General features: G+C 38.7%; 2 protein-coding genes across 5 annotated transcripts; both read right to left on the bottom strand.

The window, feature by feature from the left end:
- Positions 1–712: 712 nt before the first annotated feature.
- On the bottom strand, positions 713–16,073 carry LOC107750016 (myocardin-like). 3 transcript variants are annotated; one of them, XM_016565265.1, is made up of 15 exons: positions 15,803–16,073; positions 14,194–14,349; positions 10,204–10,260; positions 9,935–9,990; positions 9,266–9,332; positions 8,690–8,815; positions 6,570–6,754; positions 6,101–6,244; positions 5,656–5,960; positions 4,319–4,457; positions 3,383–3,820; positions 3,114–3,227; positions 2,446–2,583; positions 2,251–2,305; positions 713–2,049 (listed from the first exon to the last, which is right to left on the bottom strand). In XM_016565265.1, exons 2-15 carry the CDS (start codon positions 14,246–14,248, stop codon positions 1,625–1,627), a joined length of 2,304 nt encoding a protein of 767 aa, XP_016420751.1. In that variant the 5' UTR covers positions 14,249–14,349; positions 15,803–16,073; the 3' UTR covers positions 713–1,624. The 3 variants fall into 3 exon arrangements, with proteins under 3 accessions (XP_016420751.1, XP_016420752.1, XP_016420753.1); XM_016565266.1 differs by having other exon boundaries at positions 6,101–6,241; XM_016565267.1 differs by having other exon boundaries at positions 6,570–6,748.
- A 4,978-nt stretch (positions 16,074–21,051) lies between these two features.
- LOC107750015 (zinc finger protein 827-like) lies at positions 21,052–27,389 on the bottom strand. 2 transcript variants are annotated; one of them, XM_016565262.1, is made up of 3 exons: positions 27,317–27,389; positions 24,568–24,731; positions 21,052–24,498 (listed from the first exon to the last, which is right to left on the bottom strand). In XM_016565262.1, the coding sequence occupies exons 2-3, from the start codon at positions 24,695–24,697 to the stop codon at positions 21,830–21,832; spliced, it is 2,799 nt and encodes a 932-aa protein (XP_016420748.1). In that variant the 5' UTR covers positions 24,698–24,731; positions 27,317–27,389; the 3' UTR covers positions 21,052–21,829. The 2 variants fall into 2 exon arrangements, with proteins under 2 accessions (XP_016420748.1, XP_016420750.1); XM_016565264.1 differs by having other exon boundaries at positions 24,596–24,731.
- Between the last annotated feature and the right edge of the window lie 281 nt (positions 27,390–27,670).

The following is a 27,670-nucleotide window of genomic DNA, read 5'->3' as shown; positions in this document are numbered from 1 at the left end:
AATGACACAATTTTCATTTTGGGGTGAACTATCCCTTTTAAATGCTTTTACTGTTTAAAAAACAAACAAACAATGAAACAGACACAGGTGGGAAATCAATTAAGACTTTAATTATACTATTTTAAGTTTACTATATGACTTGTACATGGATAGTTGACAGAGTTTTAATAAATTACTCAATAAATATATCAGATCAAATACTTAATATGTTTGTTTTTTGGTTGGTTGGTCGGTCATGTGGCTTAGAAACAATAGTTGTGATTTGTAGGGTTACATAAAAAAAAATCATTTGAGAACAAAGTCCAGCTGCACAAATGCTGTGATTCTCCAGCACCTGTCTGCATACTGAACACAGGGCAATATATTTGATTATCAAACACATTGTCCTTTTTACACATACACTTTCACATATAAGACTGGGACAGAATAAAGAGTTCATGTTTCACTTTCTTTGGACATTTAAATGTGTTGTATTCCTGTGCCCTTTCTTGGAAGGATATTGCACTGAGTAATGTACTGCATTGTCCAGAGAAATGCATAAAAGCAATGGCCAGTCGAAAGGTAAAATGTCTGTAAACAACAATGGTAGACGATGTTATATGGGTCCCATTAAGAAAATTTAAAGAGTAGCGGTTGAAAGATGACTTCTTTAACTTTACACAGTGTTTTCTGGGAAGGCTGATCAATCAGCTCAAAAGCCTTTAGATTTTCTGATTTAATTACGTTAGGCTTTTTTAAAACACATTTTATCCTAAGGTCCCAACCTAATTTGTGGTTTAAATCCTGCTAAAGGTGCATACTGGCCTCAGACCAGCATTATTTTGTACTATATTGGTGCCTAAAGGTAGCATGAGTTATTCTGCCTAAAAATCTTCAGAGGATCTGTTGTTGGGCCAATACTTTTGGGTGAACATCAGTCCCATGATGCACTAGTCCAGACAAAGCATAACATAACTCAATACTAAATGGAAAAATGTAAACCAGTATAAACAGAAACAAGTGCATTTGGATGCTTTAGGCACCTCATTTATGGTGCACTGAAATTGTAGATACAGAATATGCTGGCAAGCGTGTATGCGCCAACACAAACACACACACACAGATAAAGCAGCCAAGAGAAGCGTGCTCACACATACAGGGAGCGCATACACTTCCCTGCAAATACACACAGATTGTTTGAAGCTCCCGCTGCTCCACACACTTGCCACATGCCGACAGTTTGTCTGGCGCTGAAGCAAGAGGCAAATCAATGGAGAAGCCCACTTTTTTTGTATAATGTATACTTTTTTCATTTTTTAAGCTTTTATAAAAATACAAGTCATCGTGAAAGTGTGGCGTATGTGCACATGCTCTTTGTGGATCTTTCTGTACGAGTTACCAAAGCATATCTCTTTTTCCATTTCCCTCTTTCTCTCGACATTGCGTGGAGTAGAGGTTAGCAGTCAACACCAGTCAGATCTGTTTGGTCACATCAGTTGACAGAGATGAATGGATGCAAAAACAGGAACGAATGAAAGGATGAGGGGGTCTTCTCTTGAGGGTACACGATTTGAAAGGTGGTTAATTTCCATTCATGCATCCAATTAGCCATACGCACATACAGACACACACTACACCCCCTTCCTCACCATTGCTCCACCATCAGGTCGAGGACTCTGTTGACGTTCAGGTCTGAGTCAAGACCAAAACTGCTCTCTAGAAATGGGGCGGTAGGGGGCGTGAGCGGTTGCAGGCCAGAGGTCAAGGACTCCAGCCAATCAGCGGGGTCAAAAGCAGGAACCTCTGACCTTCTTTTCCTGGACAGTGAGCTGGATGGTGGAGTGGTGCAGATGGGGGGAGGAGGAAGGGGATCTGGGGTTGAACTGAGGGGTGGAACGTTGTTAGGTGAGGGAGGAAGCTCTAAAAGAAGTGAAGAGCACAGAGGAGAGGACAGGAAGTTGTCGTCTTTTTGGCGCTTGGTGGACTGTGATTGGTCAGGCTGTGGGGCAGGGGAAGAGCCTGAAAGGATGGTAGTGGCTGACTGGATGTCTGTGATCAGTGAAGAGTTATCTGAAAGATAAAGACATGATTTTATGGTGAATTTATGGTGTTTGAAATGTTAATCGGATATAACCTATTTGCAAACTGCGAGCAGCAGTAGCCTGGCCAACCTAAAATGTCATCTTAGTACATTTTTTGCCATTAGTAAGCAATATATTTCCTTCCTCTGTCCTATAAAGCTTCAGCTGCCTCAAGTCAAATTTCACTCACCTGAACAACTAATAGTCTCGTCCAAAATGTCATCTATGGATTGACTAGGGTCCATCTTACATGGTAAAAAAAAGAGTGGACAGGAAGTCGAACGCTCAGTGCTCATTGTTGATGAACAGCAATCAATACATCAATAGCTGCATAAAATAGGTGACTGTCAGACAGCAGACAGCACACAAACTCAAAAACACTCACCTGCACTCTTTGAATGGCCTCCTGTAGTTCCTCTTCCAGACTCCGGACAGTGGGTGATGCTTGTGCTGGACTGGCAGTAATTTGCATGGGCAAATCGAAGTCTTGACCAATCACATCACAAAGCTGGCAGCAGTTCACCTAATATTAGGAATAAATACAAAGATTTACTTTCTTGTACGATGTGAAATGGTGAAATATATATATATCAGTTGTTGTATTTGCCCTGTTGAAAAAAACTGTATGCTGGTTAGATATGTTTTGAAGCATGGTTGCTGGTTTGAGCTGGTTTAAGCTGCTCCTCAGTTGGTCATGAGCTGGTTTAAACTGGTCCTGAGCTGGTTATAAGCTGGTTATGAGCTGGTCCTGAGCAGGAGCTAGTTGCTTAGGACCAGCCTAAGACCAGCACATAACCAGCTTAAACCACCTTATAACCAGCTCAGGACCCGCTGAATCCAGCTCATGACCAAATAAGTACCAGCTTAAACCAGCTCAAACCAGCTGCCGTGCTTCAAAACATACCCAACCAGCATATGCGTGTTTTTTTTTCAACAGGTTGGTCTAATCACCCGTAGTTTCTTGAACAATAAGATACCTTGATACAGCATGATGCAATTTAATAATGCAGAACTATGCCCCCTTTCTGTCTTACTAAGACCCAAAGTACATACTTTTCCATCACCAGCGCAGTACGTAAAGAGCAGTTCCTGTCCACTTGTGTCTGGTTTCCCTCTGGTGCATCCTGTCTCCTGTTGCAGGAACGGATGAAGGGAACTTTCACACAGCTGGAGAAAACAGAAGGAATTAAATAGTACATTAAATGCTAAAAGTACTTGTAAATAAATAGATCCACCACAAATAAAGAGAATAAAAATTGACAATATTAAGAAATGCTACAAATTCCAAATAATTCACCTCTTAGTCAAGTATTCAAACACACCTGAGTGTCCTTTGCTCCTTCTCTTGGTCTGCTCCTCATCCTCTCTCTCATTTCCAGCTCCACACTAAGTTCATCTACTGCCTGGCCTGGCCTCCACGTAGTAGCAGAGGGTATTGGAGGGGATGATCTATGTAAGGTGGGGCTGGAGCCAGCAGATGAAGGAGAAGTGAGGTAACTATCACTACCTAGGCTTTGCTCTGCTAAACCCGAAGGGCTGATGTACATTGGTGCAGGGTTGGCAGAGGTGTCTAAGCTGGTAGGGATGCGGTTGAGGCTGGCAGGGTGGGTGGACTCTAGCGTGGCCCCTAGCTGGCAAAGCGGCGCAGGTGTTAATGGGGGACGAGGCATCTGGAAAGGACGAAGTCTCTCTAATAGTGCAGGCTTAGTGCCAGAAACTGGGAGTCCACGTTTCCGCAACTGCTGCCGAAGAACTGACACCTGAGAAGGAGAAGAAATAAATTCAATGTTCTGTACAAAGCTTGTTCCTACAAATAGTTTATGATAACCAGATAATCTAAAGCAGGGGTGTCCAAACCTACTCCTGGAATGCCACTGTCCTGCAAAGTTTAGCTCCAACCCTAATCAAACACACTTGAACTAGGTAATCAAGGTCTTCAGGATTACGGTTGTGTCTGAGAGCTGAAAAGTAAGGAGGTGGGAAGGCAAAAAGGCACATCTGAATACAATTTATTGTGACATCCTGTCTACTGCAATGCCTTCAGTTTTAGGAGGTATCTTCACGTGCAAAAGCTGCCTGCGAAGTCATTGCCTGATAGGGCAGCTAAGGCAACAAGTAAGTTGTCTAAGCTTCCGGATGTAGCCTACTTAAAAATAACAGGCAGGTGTGTTGGAATTGAAGTCTGCAGGAAAGTAAACCTACAAGAGTAGAATTGGACACCCCTGATCTAGAGTGAGTCATCTTAATGAGATTCTTACCGTTAAGTCATCAAGGTTTAAGGGCAGTAACTCTGCCTGGTGGATGGGACTTGTATCAGGAGTAGATGGGTTTGTTGATGGTGTTCCAGATTGAGGGGAACTTTGAGGCGTAGTTCCAGAAATCTTCAGATGGTTCTCACTATTGTTTGGATGTATAATATGAGTATATAAATTAGTCTTTTTGATTAACACTATCTTTAAGTAGATTTTTACCATTCAGATCACAGAGTAGCATCTCTAAAGCCAGGTTTGCATTGTACGATTTTAGCTATGAATTTGCTGTCTGGGAAAAATTTCATGATCGCAAAAGATTTATCATTATAGTGTAAAACCATCAGTCTTTCATCACACAGGACTGGATTACACTACACAACTGTAGCCCTGACTTTTGGCTCAATTTGCAGTTGAGGTAAGTCTGTGCTAGTTGCCTCGCATTAGAGCCAGCCTGGAGATTTGGGAAGTTTAAGTGTTGGGAGTTGATTTCACGTTGTGTATGATGGTTACAGACTAATATTTTACCATCAGACTATGATGCCATCTGGTTAGTGGATATTAAAAATGTTTGATGCTCCTGAGAAAGACTTTTAATAGCACTCACTTACAACTCCTGTTGCAGTCTATTGGGGCCATACTGACCACATCTACCCACCCAAGACCGCATCCAAATGAGCTTGGCTTATATTTTTCATAACCCAGAGTACAGAATTGCACCATCAACTATGGCGGGCAGCTTCTCATGTTTGTTTACATCTCATCTGTTATGCATCTACTTTCAATGGGAAGGCATGTGTTTCAATGTGAGGTTGTTGTGGTTGGAACAACCTGTGTAATCTTCAGATTTTAGTGTGTGATGCCTAGATTTTTTTTCTGTAGCCATTTACAAATTGGCAAGTGATGTGTAATATTTTAAAATCTGTTCTGATCATAAAAGTTGTGTAGTGTAATCGTGCCATTTGTGTGACGTTCACTGACAGCCATGTAAACTTTTGTGATAAATCTCTGCCTTCAATAATAGCTGTGACTGCTGTTGAACTGTCAAAAGTGCTCTTGGCTGCAACGTTTCTCGAACACAGTACAATGTGCTCCCTATACAAGGAGTACACAGCCTGCGTAGGGCACCAACTATCAAGGGGGCACCATCTCGTCTACCTGGGGGATCAGCTGAGAAGGATACCCCTTACAATGTGACATAAAAGAATGATGTTGCACAGTGTGCCGTGACTTTTACTTAAGATGTCACTGTGATAATACCTGAATCCGTAAAAATTGTACACGTGAACCCGGACTTAGTTGTACAAATCATGGTTACTTCATTAGTGCTTTGTTTGAAGGTTTACCTGTTTGTCACAGGGAGCTGTTGTTGCTGGTTAAGAATTTGTAGTTGTAAGAACACCTGCTGTTGTTGCAAAAGGTGGGAGTAAGAGGAATCAGTGGGCGGAGCCTGACCGCTATTATTCTTTTGTGAAGCACTTCCGGCTCCGCTTCCAGTCCCAGTTCTTTGATCTGGGGGAATGTACTGATGATATTTCAACTTCCTCATTTTAGGTTTTGAATCGCGAGGCTTTCGTGGTCGCGGAGGGCGGGATGAAGTTAAGGACCCACCCAGAATGGAATGAGAAGGTGGAGCTGAAGGCTGTGCTGTCTTGAGGCATACAAAGAGAGAATGGGAGCAATATAATTTGGAAAAATGACATGAGCAAGTGGATGAGAGAAATAATGAGGAATGAAATGGGGCGAGGAGTTAATCAAATAATTTATTCACATCTCTGTGTGAGTGTGTACCTTTGGCAGCAGTGGTGGTGTCTGGGAGGGCATGTACATCCTTTTGGGTCTCCCAGTTGTTGATATGGAGTTTGACCCCGTTACAGTCATGGTCATTGGTTGGCTGATGCCCTCGGTTGCCGGGAGCAATGCCAATCTACACTGCTTTGAAAAGATGAGTCGATAGTGGTGAAAATTCGTAACAACCATTTTCCAGCTTTTTAACCTGAATGTAAAGGTGTAATGTGTAATTTCTTCGCTACTAGTAGCACAAAACAGATGGTACTCAATCTCATATCATTGACTAACCCAGTGCTGCTATGTTTGGCTGGTATATGCTTATATATAAACAGTTAAATATTTTGATAGTGCCACATTGTTCACAAAATTGCCCACTACTCTTTTAAACTGAAGAAAAAGACACAAGGCAAAAAGTACATGGTCAACTGATTTAGTCTAATATTGTGTAGGTGTTTTATGCCTCTTATACCTGTACACTGTTTGGGCTGATGGGCGTAGCAACAGATGAAGCATCACTCAGCGATTGGTCACCTCCTTGCCCAGGTGATGATAATAATCCAGGTGACTGGTGCATCCCGAGTTGCTCGGGAGATGCAGAGGCAGACGAGGAGTTGTCATCTTCAAAGACATCTGATGGCAATGAAGCAGCTGAGGCTAAGGAAAATAAGAAATGTTAGCTTTTCTGAACAATTCTCTGTTTAAGTTAAATGCTGCTATATGTGGAAATGTGTAACTGTAATATAAGGTTTGTTTACACATTGATACCTTGTGAAAATTATTAATTTATAAGTTTCTAAGCAAAGTGGGAGGAAGAGAGGGGACGGGATTGAAAATGTCCACAAGCCGGGATTCGAACTTGGGCACCCAAAACACAACCGCACTGCGTGCCAGAACACGGCTGACAAGGCTACTATCAAATATAATTAGTGTTGAAGGGATAGTTCACCCAAAAATTGAAATTTTGTCATTAATTACTCACTTTTTGTTTTTTTTGCACAAAAAAGGGTTCTTGTAGCTTCATAAAATTAATGGTTCAACCACTGATGTCACATTGACTATTTTAAAGATATCCTTTCTACCTTTCTGGGTCTTGAACATGGTAGTTCTGTTCTGTTGCTGTCTATGCAGGGTCAGAAAGCTCTCGGATTTCATCAAAAATATCTTAATTTGTGTACAGAAGAAGAACAAAGGTCTTAAAGGTTTGGAATGACATGAGGGTGAGTAATATATATATATATATACATTTACTATTACTTTTTTGGCTTATGTTTACAAAATAACCACTTAGCATACAAGCTTAGCATATCACTAACTGATTAACCTTCTAGCTTAGCCTTTACTCTGAAGTATTCAACTTTTTGTTTTTGTATGTTTTATATACTGTGACTGTTTGTTACTGTTCATTTACCTTTGTCTGGTGTCTTTACTGAATATGTACATATTCACAATGTCACTGTCACACAAATTGCTGAACCCAATAACTGTGTAAATTCTGCTAACATTATTTACTTTTCTGTCTTTAAAGGGGTCATATGATGCGATTTCAAGTTTTCAGCTTCATAAAATTAATGGTTCAACCACTGATGTCACATTGACTATTTTAAAGATATCCTTTCTACCTTTCTGGGTCTTGAACATGGTAGTTCTGTTCTGTTGCTGTCTATGCAGGGTCAGAAAGCTCTCGGATTTCATCAAAAATATCTTAATTTGTGTACAGAAGAAGAACAAAGGTCTTAAAGGTTTGGAATGACATGAGGGTGAGTAATTACTAACAATATTTTATTTTTGTGTGTGAACTATCCATTTAATGCAGATATTCTTTATAAAAGTTAAGACTCGTCCATGCCCTCCTAAAATGCCTCATTTAAACACGCCCCCACATGTCTACGTCACTGTGTGGGAAGATTTGCATAACGCTGCCCAAATGTATACGCAAAGAAAGACGGCGTAACTTTGATTCTCGCTGTAGTTAGTATTGTTGCCGCCACAGCCATGTTGTGGAGACGCTGTGTGTTTCGTTGTGAAAGCGAAAATACTTTGTTTGGCCTTCCAAAAGAGGACACAACTAGAAATCAGTGGTTAAGTTGTATTTACAACACTGTTCCAGAACAGTTCAAACCAAATATTCAAATGTGTGCAACGCATTTTACGGAGGACGAGGACTGATTCCTGGGAGAGTAGTCTACAATGCTGGTGTTCTGATTTCAGAAAGGCGGGGCATAGAGGAGAAACAATAATGTACAGTATGTGGAAAATAATGTGTTTTTTTAACCTTAAACCGCATAAACACATTTCATTACACCAAATACACAAAATAATGTTCTTTTTAGCAATGTCATATGACCCCTTTAAAAGCAACTGACTGTGTTAACATGTTAACCATGTTACAATTAGCCTACAAGAATTTATGATCCTATATATGAATAAATTCACAAAAAAAAAAAGTATAAATAAAATATAGTATAAAACTATAAGAGAGTGTTTGTCTGTGCGTGTGTGTGTGTGTGTTCGTCTATGTATATAAAATATTTAGCTTGAGTTTATGCTGAGTTTGTGAGGCATCGTTTTCAGTTATTTTCAAGGACTCACTGTTCTCTAGAGGCAGAATATGCCTCTGCAAGTGTTCAAGTGATCCAGGCTGACTCTGGATTTTCTCACTCAGATCCTCAGCCAGACGGGCCTTCTTTTGCCTGTGAGCTCCACTATAACTCCTGTCTGTGAGCGAGAGACATACGGAAAGAGAAAGTGAGAACAAGAAACGAGAATCAGAGAGAGAACAAAATGAATAGTGAAAGATGGGGAACGTGAATGGCAGATCAATTGCTCTGCTTTATAATAAGAGAGGAGAAGAAGAGGAGGAATATTTTAAAGACAGAATATGAACGATTTTTCACAAAATAATTTGTTGTTGGGGTGATCCAATTTAGACATTCAGAAAGCTACTGATAATAAGTGCAGAAGTGCTGAAGGACCTTCAGCTGAATGACTTGCAAACACAAAGAGCTATTTGATGAATGGGGATTGATGGATGAATGGCTAATGGACAAACCACTCATTCCAGCTTTAAGGTTACAGCTCTGTTCAGTACTGGTATTGGGATATTCTTTTATGACTGAAGGTCAGGAACTATTGGCAAACTCTCAATGGCCATGGATGAAGTATCACCTGGTGCAGTTTGAGCAGTCAGACCACTAGGGGGCGACTTCTGAGTGGCACCATCTTCAGTCTGACGCTGCATTGAGAAACAGCCCAGTCAGATCAACATCAGCAAATGTCAACAAATACAGCAAACCTTTATTTCTCCAATAGTTACTGAAAGATAGCACAAAGGTGAAGCTGCTAAAAAAACAATTGGATGGTAATATTCTCCTGTAAGACTACATTTTTTCCCTCCTGACAGTAATTATCTTGAACCAGCTGCTGTTTACTGTCTTACTAAACATAATTAACTGTGCTAACAGTGTTTCACGGCTAATACTAATAGTTTGCGACAGTAACTAGACATGTAATTACAAACATTAAATTATGCTAAAGAGGTTGAAGACCAACTCGTGTCAGTTATCAGACTGTTTTGGCATCAGTGAGTAGTTTGCTTATCTACACTGGCACCCTGGTTTCACGTCAGTCTGTTTTCATATAAACCAAAGGCACACACATACTGTTACTGGAGTGTGTCAAGAGAGGAAGCTATTAGATCCAACCCTAGTATGTTTTAGTTTGGAACTTCTCCCTCAAATTAATTAGCTGTTTCAAGGAGACATTTATTTTAGTTTTGGTAGCTGCTAGCTCTATATTTGACTATTTCTCCACAGACACAGATAAATAATGACTCACCAAACCACTGCTGGCTTCTTTCTCCCCAACTTTATCAGGGACGGAGGCCTTTGTACCTATAAAGGACAGAGAATGGGAGAATAAACAAAAAGGAGGAGACAAGCTGTTATAAAGCTAACATGCAGAGTTGAAATGCATAAAGAGAGCAATCCAGCTGGTTTGAAAAGTGTGAATCAAATATAACATGATTTTCCTGCCCCGTAAAGGGAAATTTCATAGACTTCCTGTGGCTAAGCACAATCAAAATAAACACACACACAGAGACTCACCAGACTCTGCATTAAGTTCATTCTGCTGTCTGCGGTTCTGTATTCTCAACTGCAAAACTGAAAAATATGGTATATGTATTATTATGCAACAAAAACAATATTTACAATACTTTATTAAAAATACAGTCTTTGTATTGCAGAAAACTCTCAAGCCTGAGTTTCCCACCTTAAGGAAAGTGCAGGTTTTCTCTGTGAATCATGTAGCTTAATTTATGACTGTAAGCCCAGTATATTACAAGTAAATTGCACCACTCGGATGATCATAAATGAGTTAGATATGAATTAGGCACTGCAAACTTACACTGTTCACCAACACTGGCACTTAAAAAAGAAGTTCTACACTTCTTCACAAACAAACACATGCTTGAACCAGCAGGTGAATTACAGCTAGGTCAGAGGTGGGAGGAGTCATGAGGTATGGTGGCTTGTCCCATGATGCACCTCTGTGCTGAGTTTTGAGATCTGAGAGTTGGACGTGAGAGGAAGGGGGGTAACTATTTATCCCTCTGAATGTCTATTTCTGTCACCTTCCCATCCCCCATCCAGCTGTCCTGCTCTCTAGCTCGCTCTCTCTTTCTCTGTCTTTCACTCCCTCTCTCGCTGTCAGTAGTGCTAAGTAAATTCTTCCTGATTTTACTTTACTCTGGAAGAGAATGACATGCTGAGCGGCATCAAGCCAAATCAGGTTAGAATACGGGGATTAAAAATTCACTGAGTGTCACGGCAATTTATAATAATGTACCACCTGTTATATCACTATCAAAAATGGCTAAAAATCAATACATATTTAAAAGAACCTAATGTATATTTAAAGTTTTAAATTAAATTAGTTTAGTATTTTTATATCCCTTGCTGTTCTAGATTGTACTATTCTAGACAATGTTTGAAACTCTCTCATGATGAATCATGCATATTCCCAGAAATATCCTAATATTTTAATGTTTTCTAAATTCACTGTATAATTGGGGAAAATGTCCAACATATGCAACATATCATCCAAATATGTACAACAAAAAAAGTTATTGTGTATTGTGTAGTATTGTATTACTAAGAAATATTGTGCTTATTATGACCCTGATTATGTGAACTGCTTTGTGCAGACAGTCAGATGTTCTTCCGAAGCTCAAGATGCTCTTGGATCATTCTCAAATTATGTTGGAGTTCATGATCATCAGGTTTTTACACTAAAATGTTGCTAAAAGCAAGAAGAACAAACCAAATACTAAAACATTCTGAAGTTGAACTTTTCACTCAAACCATTAACTGCATATTTGATCCCAGCATTCTGATATTGAGTAAAGCTATTGTGGGCAGAAATGAGAGCATTAATATGTAATTTGGGGTAAGTATGTATACCCTAGCATAAGTCCTGGCATCTTTCAGCAGTTCCTTTTGCAGTATTTCTCTACATTAAGCAGCCCTACTGTTGAGGTTGACTGGTGCAATTTTACTCCGTTCTCAGCTACTGAACTCTTTCAAAGTGATTGTTGGCTTCTCTGTGGCTTCTCTAAGTATCCTTCTTGTTTGTGCAGAAAGTTTAGAGGTTGACCTTTTCTATGCAGAGTCTGGGCGGTATGATGAAGCCTCCACTTCCTGATAATTGAGCCAAAAGTGTCCCCTGAGACATCCAGACACTTGGATATGGTTTTGTAACCTTTTTCTAATTTATGCATTTGTTTTACATTATCACTGACGTCTTTGAGATGTTTTTGACTATTCATTTTTACAGCTTGCCTTTTGGATTCACAACCTGAATAATATCTGTGAGGGTTTTTAAAAATGTAGTTATTTTATTGTGTTACAATTAGGTTTTTTATTTAATCCTGAAAGAAAAAAGAAAAAAAAACTGCAATAAGGCTGCCACAGAGACCAGGGTTATTTCTCAGGACAGCTATTTCACTGATATCTTTCAGATTTGTAGGAACATTTTAAGTGTGATATTAAAAAAGGAACAAACAATCAAATACAATTTTAAATTAAATCTAATTTTTAAATCAAGCTTCAATGTTTAGAAATAAAAACAACACAGGGTAAGATTTCAGTATATATCTTTTTGTATATATATTGTCTACTATATATTGATTTTCTAAAAATTCTGTATTCTTGTAAAATGCTGGTCATTATAACATAATTACATTTTAATCTCTTCGGAATAATACAAGACCCCTCCACAGACGATACATTATATCTTGCAAGACAAAATAAACGGATAGACTGTAAAGAAATAATGAAAATGACATTATTCTTATAGATATGTAATAATTTGAATATGTCAGTTTCATAAACATAGATTTATAAATATAAATATTGGCAAATTACTCTATGTTCATTCTCACACTATAAATAAAACGTCAAATTACTTCAATTTTGTTTATGTTCATGAATTGTTAAGGCATAAAGACTAATTTAAAGCCCATATGAAATAATTGACCTTTATTATTTATGTTAGAAATCTTAAAAGTTACATTGTTTTCCAAATTCTGTTTTATTCATTTACTCTTTGTTTACACCATGGATTTGTCAGACAGGCAGCCATCTTTCTCACAACACAACCTATCCAAGTTCACAGCTGATTTAAGGGTCAGTACCAGAGCAGAACGAGGTTTTGATTGCATTACATTTTCCTTGCTGTCCATGGATGTGATCTTCCTTTTAAAAATGACAGTCCCTTTTTTGAATACTAGCTAAACTGTTTAAAAAGTGTCAATTCAATGCATTTTTGATGGCAGAGTCTTGTCATATCCAAAGAGTGCTGCTGGACATTTGTCTGAGAATCTTGCCAGCAGGATGTTTATAGGGAACCCAAGAAGAGAGGGCAGCGCATTTGAAGGGGTTCCAACCACAGATGGGAACCAACAAAGACAATCTGTCCACTGTCCACATGTCCTTCAGGGAGGACCGTACTGCTGGCCACATTTGTACAATATGGGGAAGTACGAGAGATCGTGGAACCTCATGAAGATGGGTTGGTTGGTAAAATTCGGAGGTCCATATCATATCAGCCATTCAGAATTCATTTGAGAATACTTTTAAAATCCAATGATAATTCATTGAAATTCATATAAACTGAATTATTGCTTGAAAGCAAAAAATGTTGGGGAAAATACAAAGTTCTGGCATGAAACTCTAGATGGTGCAGTCCGATAGATCTAACTCAGTATGACATAATGACATCATTATCACGTGTCACAGCTAATTGGTTCTCTCCTGTATCAGTAGCCAATGAGCTGGCTGCTCAACATTAAAATACTTGGCTAGTGTTTGCTGTAGCAGTAGCAGCGCAATTCAGAAACCCTCCACCTTCCCCAGCTCCACCTGTATAGATCAGTATTTCTTACATGCTCACAGCAGCATGTTGTGGATGTTACTTTTTGTCACCTAAGCTGGGCTTGCTTATTTTTAATAACAAAATACCCAAAGGTTATATTTTTGGCAACTGTACAGGCCCTTTCACAACAAAGGTGAAATTAATAAGCCTCAGCCTGATGGAAGTGCCTCGGCCTCTGCAACTCCCAATTTCTCTCAACACGGGAACAAGGAGAGGTGTCAGTGACTAATTTGGAAAACAAAGAAACTTGCATTACTCATTTAAAAAAGTAACTCAGATATTTTCTTGCAAATGTAAAAGTAATGCGTTACTTTACTAGTTACTTAAAAAGTAATCTGATTATGTAACTTAACTTACTTGCAATGCATTACCCCCAACACTGGTCGTGACTCACTTTTTAATAGAGCTGCATTTCATCTAAAGATCAGTTTTATTCTCAGTATTAAAGCAAGCCCACCCTAATTTTTTGCCAGCTGCTCTGTAAGACCAGCTACATTCACCTAGGTTTCCAACGCTGCAAAGATTTTCAGACTCCATCATCAAAACAGCCACTAGGAGCATCATCAGAACTCACATCACCAACCAGAGCGGACAGACAGCTACACGTGTGGGCTTTCAAAACCAGCATGAATACAGACTTGTGATCCTTCCTTTGTTCTTACCTGAGCGAAACTTATTGCGGATGAGCAGTGACCTCTCAGACGCCAGCAAGGTCATAATGGAGAGACAGCAGGGGAAGAAGGGGTGGGGGCTTTAAAGATACGTCTTCCTCCTGCAGGGCAGATACTTATGATGATTTCTTACGCCCTTTCCTCTCACTGAAGAAAAGGAAAGCAAAGGGGAGTCACAGCAGGCCTGAAGGTATCCTAGTTGCCATCAAGACAGCGAGGGAAAAACACAGGAACACAAGCAACTGGTGTAGTCTGTGTATGACTGACAGAAACAGGAGGAATCAGAATCTAACGCTATTCTGCTATTCTAAGAGGCAGGAAACAGCATCGCTTAATAAAACACAACAGATTTCCTTCTTTCTATATGCAATGAATAGTGACTAGAGCTTTCAAGCTTAAAACAGGAAGCAAAAGCACCTTACAAGTGGCCCTTGCGCACTGTATTCCAAGCCTTTTGAAGCCATATGATTTTTACGGTTTGTGTAAGAAAAAGAACATTTTTGAAGTCGTAAATCAAGAAAATAATGTCCACCCTAGCAGTCCGTGGCACGTTTAAGAGAGAAGTACAGATTTGTAAACAAATCAGTCTTTTGAGCCAGATTGACTCACAATGAGTTGTCCATGAATCCGAGTTCAACATCTCAGTGGATTGAATAATGGTCCATTTTGGTCTGTTCCACAAACAAAGCTATCATACAGCTTTAGAAGACTTGGAATATAGTGCAGAGGACATATGCAATACTTCTATAGCACTTTCAAACCCTTTTTTGAAGCTTTTAAAGGGTTAGTTCACACAAAAATGAAAATTCTCATTTTTCTTTCATGTTGTCCCATGCACAAGACTTTGGTTCATCTGATTCATAAGGATTACTTTGACAGTGTCTTTATGAGCTTCTTGAAGTGTTACAGTTTTGGTGGAATGGACTTGGAAAATTGACAATGGAGGGACATAAATCTCTCAGGTTTCATTCAAAGATCAACAAAAAATGACATGACGGTGAGTAAATGATGACAATTTTCATTTTGGGGTTTATTTTCCCTTTAAATCTTGAAACACCGTTTAATAAAAGAAATAATGACTAGTACATTAAAAATAACATTTTTCTTTTTGTGTTCCACAGATGAAAGTCATACAGGTTTGAAACTACATGAGGGTAGAGATGGATGAGATGAGTAGTACTGGATGAGAGTAAATAATGACACAGTTTTCATTTTTGGATGAACTATCTTTTTAAACTATTCCAGTGGGAGGGATTTTTGCTCAACTAGCCAAGGATAAAGTGGCCTGTTGGAGCAGATGAGAGTGAGTGCATGTACAGAGGCTTGAGTTACAGAAATAATTGGTTTTATTTATGTGCCCTAGAGCTGGATTTCAAGTACTTCAAATTTTTTTCACTGTACATCTCTCTTCAGTGATAATCAGAACTGCACCCACTAACTACAAGTACTGAAGCAACAACTTGGCCTTAGATGAAGATCACAAAAACTTCTAGTGTCAGAGTCTTTACAGACATAAGCACCCAGATGCCTTCACAAAAGAACATATATATTCATAGATAAATGTATAAACACAATAGGATGAATGGAAATGAATACTTACAGTCAGACTGAACTCCCCCGAGTTTTGTTGAGTGGCGTTGAACAGAGATTAAAGTTGAGAGAGAGATTTTTGTGATCGAGGTGGAGAACGAGGGCAGAACTTGATGCACGTTAAACCGAAGCAATGCTCAATGACAAGGTTGTTCCTTATCTTCTTTTTCGCCTGTTTGTTACTTCCCTTCCACAGGTGAATCTAGGGAGAAAGGGGCCCTCTATTTCTTCCTCTTTTCTTCCACGCAGAATTCACCCTGTACACCTCGTTCTCTCTCTCTCTACCCCCACACCGAGGAGTTGAGCCAACTGTGTTGGGCTATCAAAAGAGCACCCTGACACCTCCCCCTGCCCCCTCAGAAACCTCACACACACACACACATTTGCTGATAGATTCATTGGGGGGTGACTCTACTGGGTGGGTAACTTGCGGTGTCCCCTATCTCCTCTTTCTCTCTCTCAGGGGTGACAAGGCCAGACCTTCCCCCACAGGTATACCTGAAGAAGCTTGTAAAAGCTGGTGACCTTCAGCGGCACATTATATACTGTATAAAAGCTACAAAACCTTGCTGGATCAGAAAGGAATGGGTAGAAAGAAACTGTAATTCACTGCCTTCAATTTTTAATTTTTACTTTATTTTTTATTGTTTTTTTATCGCTAAGTCTTTTTGAATTGTGGTTGAGATGCATGTATTTTAATAAGGTGAGGTATGGAATGCATTAGCACAAAACAAAAAAAATATTTCCTATGTATTCATGAAAAAATAAATATATATTGTTGGCAGGGATGCAGACATGAGGTCTTAAAGGGACAGTTAACCCCAAAAAATTTAATTCCACCATTTACTCACTCTCATGTCATTCCAAACCTTTATGATTTTCCCCATATTTTATAAAAATGTGCTTTTTGTTCATATAATGAAAATCAATGGGATTCAGTGTTGTTTGGACCCCAGTGTTCTTCAAAATATGTTCCAACAGGGTTGGAACAACATGACGGTGAGTAAATAATGATACCATTTTAATTTTTTTGTGAACTCTCCATTTAAATGTCCTCTAAAAGTTCTCTACATTTATCTATAAAGGTACATATGATATAAAACATGCCACAGTAGCCAATAAATTCCATTTAAATCCACAAACATGCAAATATATTTGTCTATGAGTAAGAGACAGGGGCTGGGGGGAGAGGAGAGGGTTGGGAAAGGGAGATTATTACTGCACCACCTGTTTGGTGGCTTTGACAGACAGGTTGGTGTGTGCTGCTGTATCAGCAGGTCAGTGACAGCCAGTGAGTGAGAGAGAGAGACATACAAGAGAGGGAAAAAAGGCAAAATGGTCCAAAACAAGAGATACAAGTTGAGTGCACAACAACATGGCTGAGACAGACAGGAAAAAGATAGAAGAGAGACACGGGAAGTCGGATTCTGATCATGGCAGCACTGAGCAGCTGGTAAAGCCAGTATTAGCCATTTTAATTGTCTCAACCTTGCAACTGAATATAACCATAGGAACCACTATGAGCATGAAGGTTGTGAATGACAGCATTGAAAAAATTTATCCCCTTACTGTGTGTGATGCACATGCAATTTATGTCATGAGGTACTATTGGGGGAAAAGTAATGTAATCACCCTTGCTTCCATTGAGCCCCCCCTTTTGGGAATCCCTCTGTGATTAGCACCTGCTACTGTCCATCTTTGTCACTCTCTTGTCATCCCTACTCACCTCAATTAGCTTGTGTCATTTTGTGTCACAGCATAAGAAGCTTAACTGAAACAACACATTCTATACATTCTAATGACGCCATGTGTCTCATTGGCTTTGATAGATGCAAGGAAGAATGTCAAAATGACAAATATCTGTGCACACAAGGTGGGAACCTCTATTTCATCTCATGCCATTCTTCAGGCAATTAACATTCATGTGCAGAAAATAGGTTAGAACTGCCAATCTTGTCAAAACTTTAATCACAAAATGATTCCGTTAATCTACATTGAATAAATATTAAACATTACAAAAGCAGTGAAGTCGGCGCCAATAGTCACGTGGGCAGCTCACCGGCATATAGCGCTGTTGTGCTTCAGGCGTCCCGAGTTCGAGTCCCGGCTTTCAGGCCTTTCTCTCTCCCACTTTACTTCCTGTCTATATTACTGTTCTGTCCTAATAAAGGCAATAAACGCCAAAAATGCATAAAATAAAAAAAAAGCAGTGCAAATGGGTCAGTGGTTCTCAGCTGGTTTCACTTCAGGACCCTTTTTTAAACAATGGACATCAAATACACATTACCAGAATTGTGTATTGTACACATGTAAACAGGGATATGCTTAAAAATCAAACATTAACATGTATTAACAATCTGCAATACTTTTTTACATGACTTAGGCTGAATTGGATTTTTTAAAATGGCATTAGCAATGTTACCACGCTTACTGTATACATGATCATATAGTTAGTTGCATTTTATAAATTGCATTCATCAGGCCAACCTATTGTGTGACCCATTTATGAGCTGTGACCCATCAGTTGAGAACCACTGTACTGAAAATGGACAACTCTAAATGTTGCAAGGCTAATTACTGTACACGTTTCAATTTATTGACTTCAGGTTGATGAGGCCATGCATAACTTGGAGTGAGTTTGCCATCTGGTGGCATAAATTAGTAACAACATCATATGCTAGGTTCTGTCCTACGTTGTGCTTTCCTACATGCAAAAATGCTCACACTCCTCATTCAGTTCCCACATCACTACAGTTCCAGAAGTCTCTGTGCTTAAACCGCTAATCATCTCTATCTGCGGCAGGTCATTCAGGCCGCTCATCCAATCATGCAGCTTCTCTCACCACTGCTATGCTAACAACACTCAACTGCAGAGCTCCTAAACCATCATGCCTCAGAAACCCATCTACATCTCAGAATATACCCATGCCCAGCATAATAAAAAACGCCCTTCCCCAAGCATTTCATAGCCACACTAAAGCAAGCCTCTTCTTTGCCAACAAACCATCTGCCTTGTGTCCAAAATTATATTATCTGGAAATTCTTTCAATTTATACTGCCTGAGAATCCATTTCAAGAGACTGTTGCCGGTTTACACTGAGACTGACTTTTTTGCACATAATGGCAAGTACCAACCATTAATGTGACAAGCACATAGTCTCACAGAAAAGAGCAAGTCTCCTACATTTCTTACTGTTTCTCTCTTTCTTGCTCACACACACGCATTCACACTCAACACTTATAGACACCTGCTGTCAGCTTGATTGTGGGAGCCACTCTCCTTGATGCTGCCAAATGGAACAGCGACCCTCTGAGCACATCTGAGCTGTCACTCAGACGTACAGACACCCCCGTCTAGCACAGCTTGTAAGGTTAAAGCAGGCAAAGCACATCCATAGATAAACACTTTAAAACTGTAAAGTTTTAAACCAGTAATACTGAGCATTTCATTCATTTATTGTAAAACAGCATAACACTGAATGAATGTATGACTTACACAGGATGATTTTAGTTCTTAGTTCAGTTGTGCATTCATCTGGATTGCTTGTATGAGATGCACCTGTATATATGTGTGTGTGTGTGTGTGTGTGTGTGTAAACCTGAACCACAAAACCAGTCATAAGGGTCAATTGAGGGTCTCATTTATACAACATCTGAAAGCTGAATAAATTAGCTTTCTATTGAGGTATGGTTTGTTAGGATAGGATAATATTTGGCCGAGATACAACTATTTGAAAATCTGGAATCTGAGGGTGCAAAAAAATCTAAATATTGAGAAAATCGCCTTTAAAGTTATCCTAATGATTTTTGGCATAAAAGAAAAATTGATCATTTTGACCTATACAATGTATTGTTGGATATGGCTACTTATGACTGGTTTTGTGGCAATTGTATATATATATATATATATATATATATATATAATGACATTCATTCATTCACACACTTTTACACTATTCATAATAGTTTTAACATAAAGAAAAAGAAAAGAAAAATGAAAAAAAAAGATGGATTGGAAGCATTTGAATTTGATTCATTTTATTCAAAATCCTGTGACACAGGTTTCAGAAATTAGGCTGTTTAAATATCTGCAGTCTTGTTTTTAAATTGTGTATTAAATATATAAGTGTTCTGTGACAGAGCACACCATTTCAAATATATACATTTCCACCATAAATAAATAATTCTCATTGGTGCAAGATTATTCTTAGTTAGCTAAAACACATTCTGAGTATTCATCATTAATTTGTAAGAAGGAACTGAATATTTTTAAAATGTGTTTTAAATCTACTGTAAAATGAGCCTAATAAAAACACTAAACCAATCTGTATATGAATGAAGTAATATGTAAACAAGTGTGCAAACCAAATTTAGTGATATCGTTCAGCAGCTGGACACACTTCCACTGCATGCAGAATATGTGCTGCCTGAGCCTAAAGCAAAGTTAATTAAGCATGAGAACCACTGGAAAACAGAAGGGCTTGACAAGCTTTAATTAGTGTGTGCAAATATTCAGATTCTTAATCAAATCTGAAATTTAACCAACAGAATTTTAGATTAGCCCAAGGTGTCCAGTCTGTGCACAATGTTTGGTTATTTACATGGTAAATTACATAAACAGAATTAATCAGCAGTGTCTGAACCTTTAAACCTTTTTTCAAGCAAGGTTTTTTCAAGCTGCATAACTTGGAGAACTGAATTTTAAGAAACTAATAAATTAGACATTCAAACCTTGAAATGTTAGATCATCAAGATTAATTTGAATTGTGCAAGAGCACCAGACAATTGTATCTACGACAGTGAAAACTTATTTTAAATAATTAATTTATATCACAAAGTACATATGTGCAAATTTACTTGAAATTCTAATTCAGACTTTCTGCAATGATTTGTAACAGCTGTCTGATAAGCGATCAAGAGAAGTAAAACCTTCTTTGTGCAGATAAAAGCATATTTTCAAGCTAATAATTGAAGTAGGCCCTTGGAGGCAAAGGGTTTATAAACCAAATAGTTCAAGTTCAATATTAAAGAAGAACAAAGCAGAGCATTTTAAAAGAAAAATACGAAGGTGACTATACTACTCCCTTTTGTAAAAAATAGCCATGAGGGAGAAACTGAAATGAACACAGAACAAGATGTTTTATAATGCATAATATCTGAATATGTTCTGAAATAAAAAAACCCGAGTCATGAAAAAACCCAGATGCAATCTACAGTTTTTTTTCTTCTGCATTTTGGAGGAAATCTGGAGAATTCTACAGAACATATGCAAACAAGACAATGTGTTAACCTGTAAACTCTACAACCAGATGATGAAGAATGCCAATAAAAACAACAGAAAACAAAAGGTGTAAATGACAACATTGGATGTGCCAGGTCAGAAGATTTGTACAATGCAAGTTTGAAAGTTTAAAGAGGACACAACCCCAAACTGTCCTCTGCAGGTCAGGTGGAGTATCACAATGAAAGGAGTGGAAGATTTGTAGCAGAACTTTGAGAATGATGTATGTTCCAATTCTGTGGAGTTTTGTGGCTGCAACTTTTGTGTGGGCCTAGTCATTAATGGGCCTAGATATACTGATGCACTAATCTAGGCAATTCCTTGACTTCAAGAGATCATAATACAAAATTATAAATAACAATAATGAGCCTTTTAGTCTTTTACAGTAACTACATCACACCCTTGAAGAAAGATGCTGCATATGCGAAAAACTGAAATGAGAACAATAAATAAAAAGCAAATAAGGGTATTTCAAAGTTATTCAAGGTAAAGAATCAAAACAAATGTATTTCATCAAGAGGTCTAACTCAATAACTGAAGCTTATTAGAATGAATCCGAAGTTGAATATTGCAGAGTTCAGTCATCACCAGTAAAGGTCTCGAGAGTTAATGGAATGAAATATAGACAATAATATGGAACTAGTGAGAAGTAAGGAATTATTATATCAATACAAAATAAATTAAATGTATTTACAACTTTGCTTATCTTTTTAAAACTTAAAGAAAATCTATTCGTTCATGCCTTCCATGTAGTTCTCATTCCCCCTCTGTGTCACTGTCAGACTCCATTTCAGGAACTGTTGAACTGTACCACTCCGCATTCTCTGCTGGCTCTCCTTGTATACCAGCAAGGGAAATCCCTCCACTTTCTGGCTTTGCCTTCATGTCCATCGCCTCCAGCTGCTGGCCTTGGTGCTTGCGCTTCGTGTGACGTCGCAGTGTGTTGCGCTCTGCAAAACGCATGTGGCATATTAAGCACTGAAAGGGTTTCTCACCGGTGTGTACTCTCTGGTGCCTCATTAGTTCCCCTGATTCACGAAAACGTCTTGGGCAAAGCTGGCACACAAAGTTCCTCTGACCTGTATGGATGTGTTTGTGTCGCTCAAGATGGCTTGATCTTTTGAACGCCTTGCCACAAAGGTGACATACATGGGGTTTGCTTTGGGAGTGTGTGATGGAATGGCGCTCAAGGTCCGAAAGATAGTAGAAGACCCGCGGACAGTACTGACAGTAAAGAATGCGACGAGGGTCTAATGCTTCGTTCTTTGGGTCATTGATTAGAATTCCGGGTGATACAGGATGGACGGGTGATGTAGAAGAGGTGGCATCTAATGAGTCTGTTTGGCCTACCGAGGTAGACTCAGTCTCACCGTCACAGTTTACCTCTGTCTCCTTATTTTTACTTTCATGGACTGTGGCAGAGGAATCCGGCTTGGTGGCTTCAGAACATGAAGGAGTAGTGACCGAATGTGTCTCAGGCTGGTTTTCTTGTTTCTTCTCCACAGACACAGCCAATCTGAGAAGGGCTTCCCGAAAGGAAGTGGGCACTGGTGTGTCGGAGTAGGCATCAGTGCTGAATTGCTTGATTGGACTAGTAGAGGTCACTGTGGAAGTGCTAGAGGAAGCAGTTGATGAGGTAGGGCTAGCAGGAAGATTAGAAGGGTTATTCAGTCCTGAGATGTCTGTAGCTGTGGCAGAGGAAACTGTGCTGAGGCTGAGAAGTGACGTACGTGAACTTAATGTAGATCCCAAATCAAGTGGACAACTTGCTAAGGGAAGTGCAACAGTGGAAGAAGAGGAAATTTGAGATAACTGCCCAGGCGAGGATGAACTCTGAGTTGAGGACACCTGAGGAGATGACAAAACTAGGAACATGGGGGAGGACTGAGTGTTCTGACTAAGAGGAACTGGTAAGGAAAGGGTAATTAGCCCTGGGTTAGCTTTAGAGGCCGGTGAGGAAAGAGACTGAAGCTGAGATGGAGGAAGAAGAAGAATGGGAGTGTTTGACCCTGTAGTATTAGCCACAATCTGAATAGGAACTGATGCCAAGTCAGACATGGCAGGTATGATGGAGGGTTTATCAAGAGCTACAGAACTGTAAGAAGATTTTGGCTCCTGGTTTGGGGAAACTTGTGAGGTTTCCACTGAGACATGGCCTATAGACATATTTGGACACAGTGAATTGGGTAGTGTCTGTAGTCTTGAGTCTGCAATATCCTGTACATCAGCAATGAATGAGGGCTTATCTTCAGCTTGTCCTGGGCTTAGATCTGTTTGTTTATAGAGGCCCTCAGTGTGTTGTATATTATCAATTTGTGGAACTTTCTGTCCATCTGCAGTAAGTGTGTAAGGAATGCCCTGGTCATCTATAAGTAGTGTATCCATTGGATCTGGGGTTATAATGTTGGGATACGATGTAGTTGCCATGGCTTCAAGCGAAGAGGAGGAAAGATGTCCATCCCAATGCTGAGGCAGATATGTATGAGTGTCACTTACTGATGAAATGCAGCAAATTTCATTGTCGTCCTCCTGCTCCACTTCGACATGTTGAGGCTCCTCCTCAATTTCATCAACTTCCATATGAAGTGAACCTTCATATTCAGGGTCTACAACCCATTCACACTTCCTCTCCTTATTTCGGTCTTTCTTTTTTGGTAGGCTTAAATCTAATACCATGTCTTCTTCATATTGTCCCAAAGAACTTGTCACTGCAATGTTCCTTCCGATATCAAGTCTCTCCTCTCTTACGTTACATAAAATTTGTGTTTTATAATCTTCAATGCTATATTCTAATTTTTCTTTGTTTTCATTTAGGTCCATCCTAAGTTTACTCCCTCTTCCATGTGCCACATCAACAACCTGTGTTTTATTCTCAATACACAACTCCTTGCTTGTGTGATTGCCTCCACCAGGTGACGGTAGTTTGTCATTATGAAAACCTTTATTTAAAATAGATTGTCGTTGAACCTTAATCTCTAGTAAATCATTGGATGAGATGTTGGCAATGTTTGTAGCTTTGGTTGTTACCTCACAAGCTTCTGTCGTAGCATTATCAGACTCTATCTTGGGTATCAGCTGCATGTTTGTTGGTAGACTCCTTGTGTTCTCTTGAAAAGGGACTAATTTATCTTCAACAATCTGGTTTTCAAGAAGACTCATCTGGACTGAGTCAGATTCATTTTTTGGCGAGTTCTGCTTGTTGTAATCCTTTATAACTTCTGTCTGATCTTGTGGTGGATCAAGAAACACATCTGGGGTCACTTTGTCCTTAGACTCAGTCCTCAATGAGAGTCCCTCATCTGATAACTCACTCTCCTGACCCACAGACATTTGGCTTTCTTTGGTGGCAGTAAGATCAGTCCACTTAATATGTGGAATGGTCTCACCTATCCTGTCCAATGTTTGTTGTTTGCGCATAGCAACTTCTGTACATTCAGCAGTAGAGAAGAAATCATATTATTCAGTACTCATGGAGTAAGTCTGTTCATTATAACCTGAGAGAACATTGAAATATTGCCTGACAGTGCCACACAATCTTGCATAATCCATGTAATGGCACCATTGCCAGTTCCTTTCCCATCTGATGTAACTGCTGATTTTCACCCATGTCTCTGCTACTGCCATCAGTCAGGACCTTCTACTCATCTAAGGCATCAATCTAAAACAAACAAGCAAACACAAAAACATAAGACAAAAAACAAGATTCTACGTTCTGTAAAGAAATAACAGAACTCAAGTTACAAAGACAAATCTCAAATAATGTATTGTTTAAGGTAACAATCCTTTATAAAATATTAATGCTGTCAAAATGTACAAATTAATTGCAACTTTTACTAAAAATCACCTTTTGAAGTTACAGTCACTTTGTATATTCTTAATAAATTATTACTAATTTAATATTTAATACATATTCAATATTTAATACTGCCACATTATTTCAGTTATATTGTTATAGGTGTGTATTTACATATAAAATATGGAAGCCCGTTTCCACCTCTGAATAAAAAATAAAAAAGGTAATTGCGACTTTTTATCTCACAATTTTGACTTTTTTCTCAGAATTGCGTGATACAAACTCGCAATTTTGACTTTTTTTCTCAGAATTGTGTGATATAAACTCGCAATTGCGAGTTAAAAAGACATAATTGTGAGATATAAACTCGCAATTCTGAGAAATAAAGTCAGAACTGCGAGATATAAACTCACAATTCTGACTTTTTTTCTCAGAATTGCGTGATATAAACACGCAATTGTGAGTTATAAAGTCAGAATTGTGAGATATAAACTCGCAATTCTGAGAACATATCAGTCGTTATAACAAACAAAATCATAACAGATATTGCAGTTAAACAGAACAAACAGAGGAGGCAAAATAGGGTTGATAAAAAAAACAGACTTGAATAAAAGAATAAAAGTGTAATTATATTTCATCTAGGGATCAGTAATATAAAAAATAAACCCATTTGCCTCTTTCTTAACAACATGATTAAATTTCAGGTTATTTTCATTTCATATTGATACCTACTAAATACATACATTCAACAGCAGAATCTGATGACATCCATTAGCAACTCTTCACAGAAAAAAAAAAACAATACAAAAACACAACCTTCTTGATCACTTATTATTTTAAAAGCATTGAATTTTTTTTTCTATTACCGACATTCATACTGTCAGAAGTATTATAATATATTTTAATTCTTGATACACTATTAGAGAAATTAACTTTTTACTAATTGATTCAATACATTACTTTCTCAGGCTCATTCGGAGTACAAATACTGTCATTATCAACTTTCTCTAGATGCATTGTTTTGGTCCGATAGGTCAACAAAACTACTCTTGATATATTTTGAAACCTTAGAACACACTTCAGAGGAGTCTGGTGGATACTGCTGGAAAATCATGTTTTAGCAGTTGTTTTCATTTGTATCAGAAAGCGTAACCTCTATATCAGTGGTTCCCAACCCTGGTCCTGGAGGCACCCCAACACTGCACGTTTTGCATGTCTCCTTAATCAAACACACCAGATTCAGGTCATCAGGTCATTAGTAGAGACTCCAAGACCTGAAACGAGTGTGTCAGAGAAAGGAGACATGCAAAATGTGCAGTGTTTGGGGTGCCTCCAGGACCAGGGTTGGGAACCACTGCTCTACATGATGACAACCTAAAATTAACAGCATTATAACATTTTGACAATAAATCAAAACAATAAAGCATTTTATATTTTATAAACAGAATAATGATATTTTATTATGGCATGTGTTTTTATAAACAGTATATTTAAACCAAGAAACCCACCAGTACTTTATTATTACAAATTGCAAATTATATTGTTGCATTCCTTATGAATGCAACAATATAATTTGCAATTTGTTGTTAAAGATATTACATTTTTTTGCATAAACAACATCTAATTGTATTTAGAAGTGAAGAAGTTCTCACATTTAACCATATAAAAACACTAAAAACAGACCAGTTCTTTGGGAATGAAAAGCTTGATAGGATGCCAACACAAATCAATAGTTAATCACGTTATTAAGGAAGATTTTTACAATTCTGACCTATAACTTCACCAACATTCGATGTCTGCGTAATATTTGCAAAAGTACACAAATGCCGTGCAGTTAGCAGGAATACAACGCAATGGGCTTGAACGGCGCGCTGTCATGGTAGCAGGTCCGCTCCTCCTTCCCGTGGTTTTCATCACAAATTAACTGTCAACGCGCATGGTTCAAGGTTTGACACCAATGCCTTTGTCCGTACACTCAGCCATGCAGCACTGTGGGAGAGTTAGATATCAACACGGGACATTCGACGCCATTACGCGCCGGAGGTCCGTTTAAAGAAGAAAAATATCAAACCAAACATCGCGTTTGATGTCTGTGGGGTCCAGACAGCGAGTCGAACCCGTGCCATTACATGCCCAAAAGTATCTGTCTGAAGGATATACCCTACCCATAACCTGTGTAATACAAATAAGCTTGAATTGTTCACATATTTTGGTCAAAACACTGACTGCGCTCGAACCTGCGACCAGCCATTTTATGAGTACCGAGGGTTCGAGCCGCTGACAGCGCTCAGACACACTGCTGCCTTGGAAACCCTATTTCAAACTTTCTAAGACAACCAACGCTCTTGAACTGCTACTCACAAGAACTCACATTTCTTCCCAAAAGCTTACAACCATTCGCGCACATCGCTTCTTTATAACTGAAATATTGAATATGAAACTGTTCTCACCCCACGAGTCAGCTCGCGCAGGCACTGAACGGCCCGACCCTGAGATACTTCCGGAAGACCAAATATGAATGAATGACTGGGCGGAGAGGTTGAGCGCGAGAGAAAGGGGAGGGGGGTGTCGTGGTGTTGCAGTTTTCTACGTCCGACCTGGACATGCTTTAGGATTGAAATTTTATATAACTTCAGTTGTGCTTTAGCTAATATGTTCACATTATTTTCATGATAATAACACATTTAGTAAAATCGTGGAACATTATTCAATATAAAAATTAATTTAGAATCTAACAATTATATCATTATTAACTGTAAAATATTTTCAAACGAGAGCCGGCATTCAAATTTATTAATTTTCTT

The sequence above is a fragment of the Sinocyclocheilus rhinocerous genome, unplaced genomic scaffold, assembly GCF_001515625.1.
Source record: "Sinocyclocheilus rhinocerous isolate Xijiao unplaced genomic scaffold, SAMN03320098_v1.1 scaffold5198, whole genome shotgun sequence".
NCBI classification, from domain to species: domain Eukaryota; kingdom Metazoa; phylum Chordata; class Actinopteri; order Cypriniformes; family Cyprinidae; genus Sinocyclocheilus; species Sinocyclocheilus rhinocerous.
Note: the sequence above shows the minus strand (reverse complement) of the source record. Positions and strands in the feature narration are given on the sequence as shown.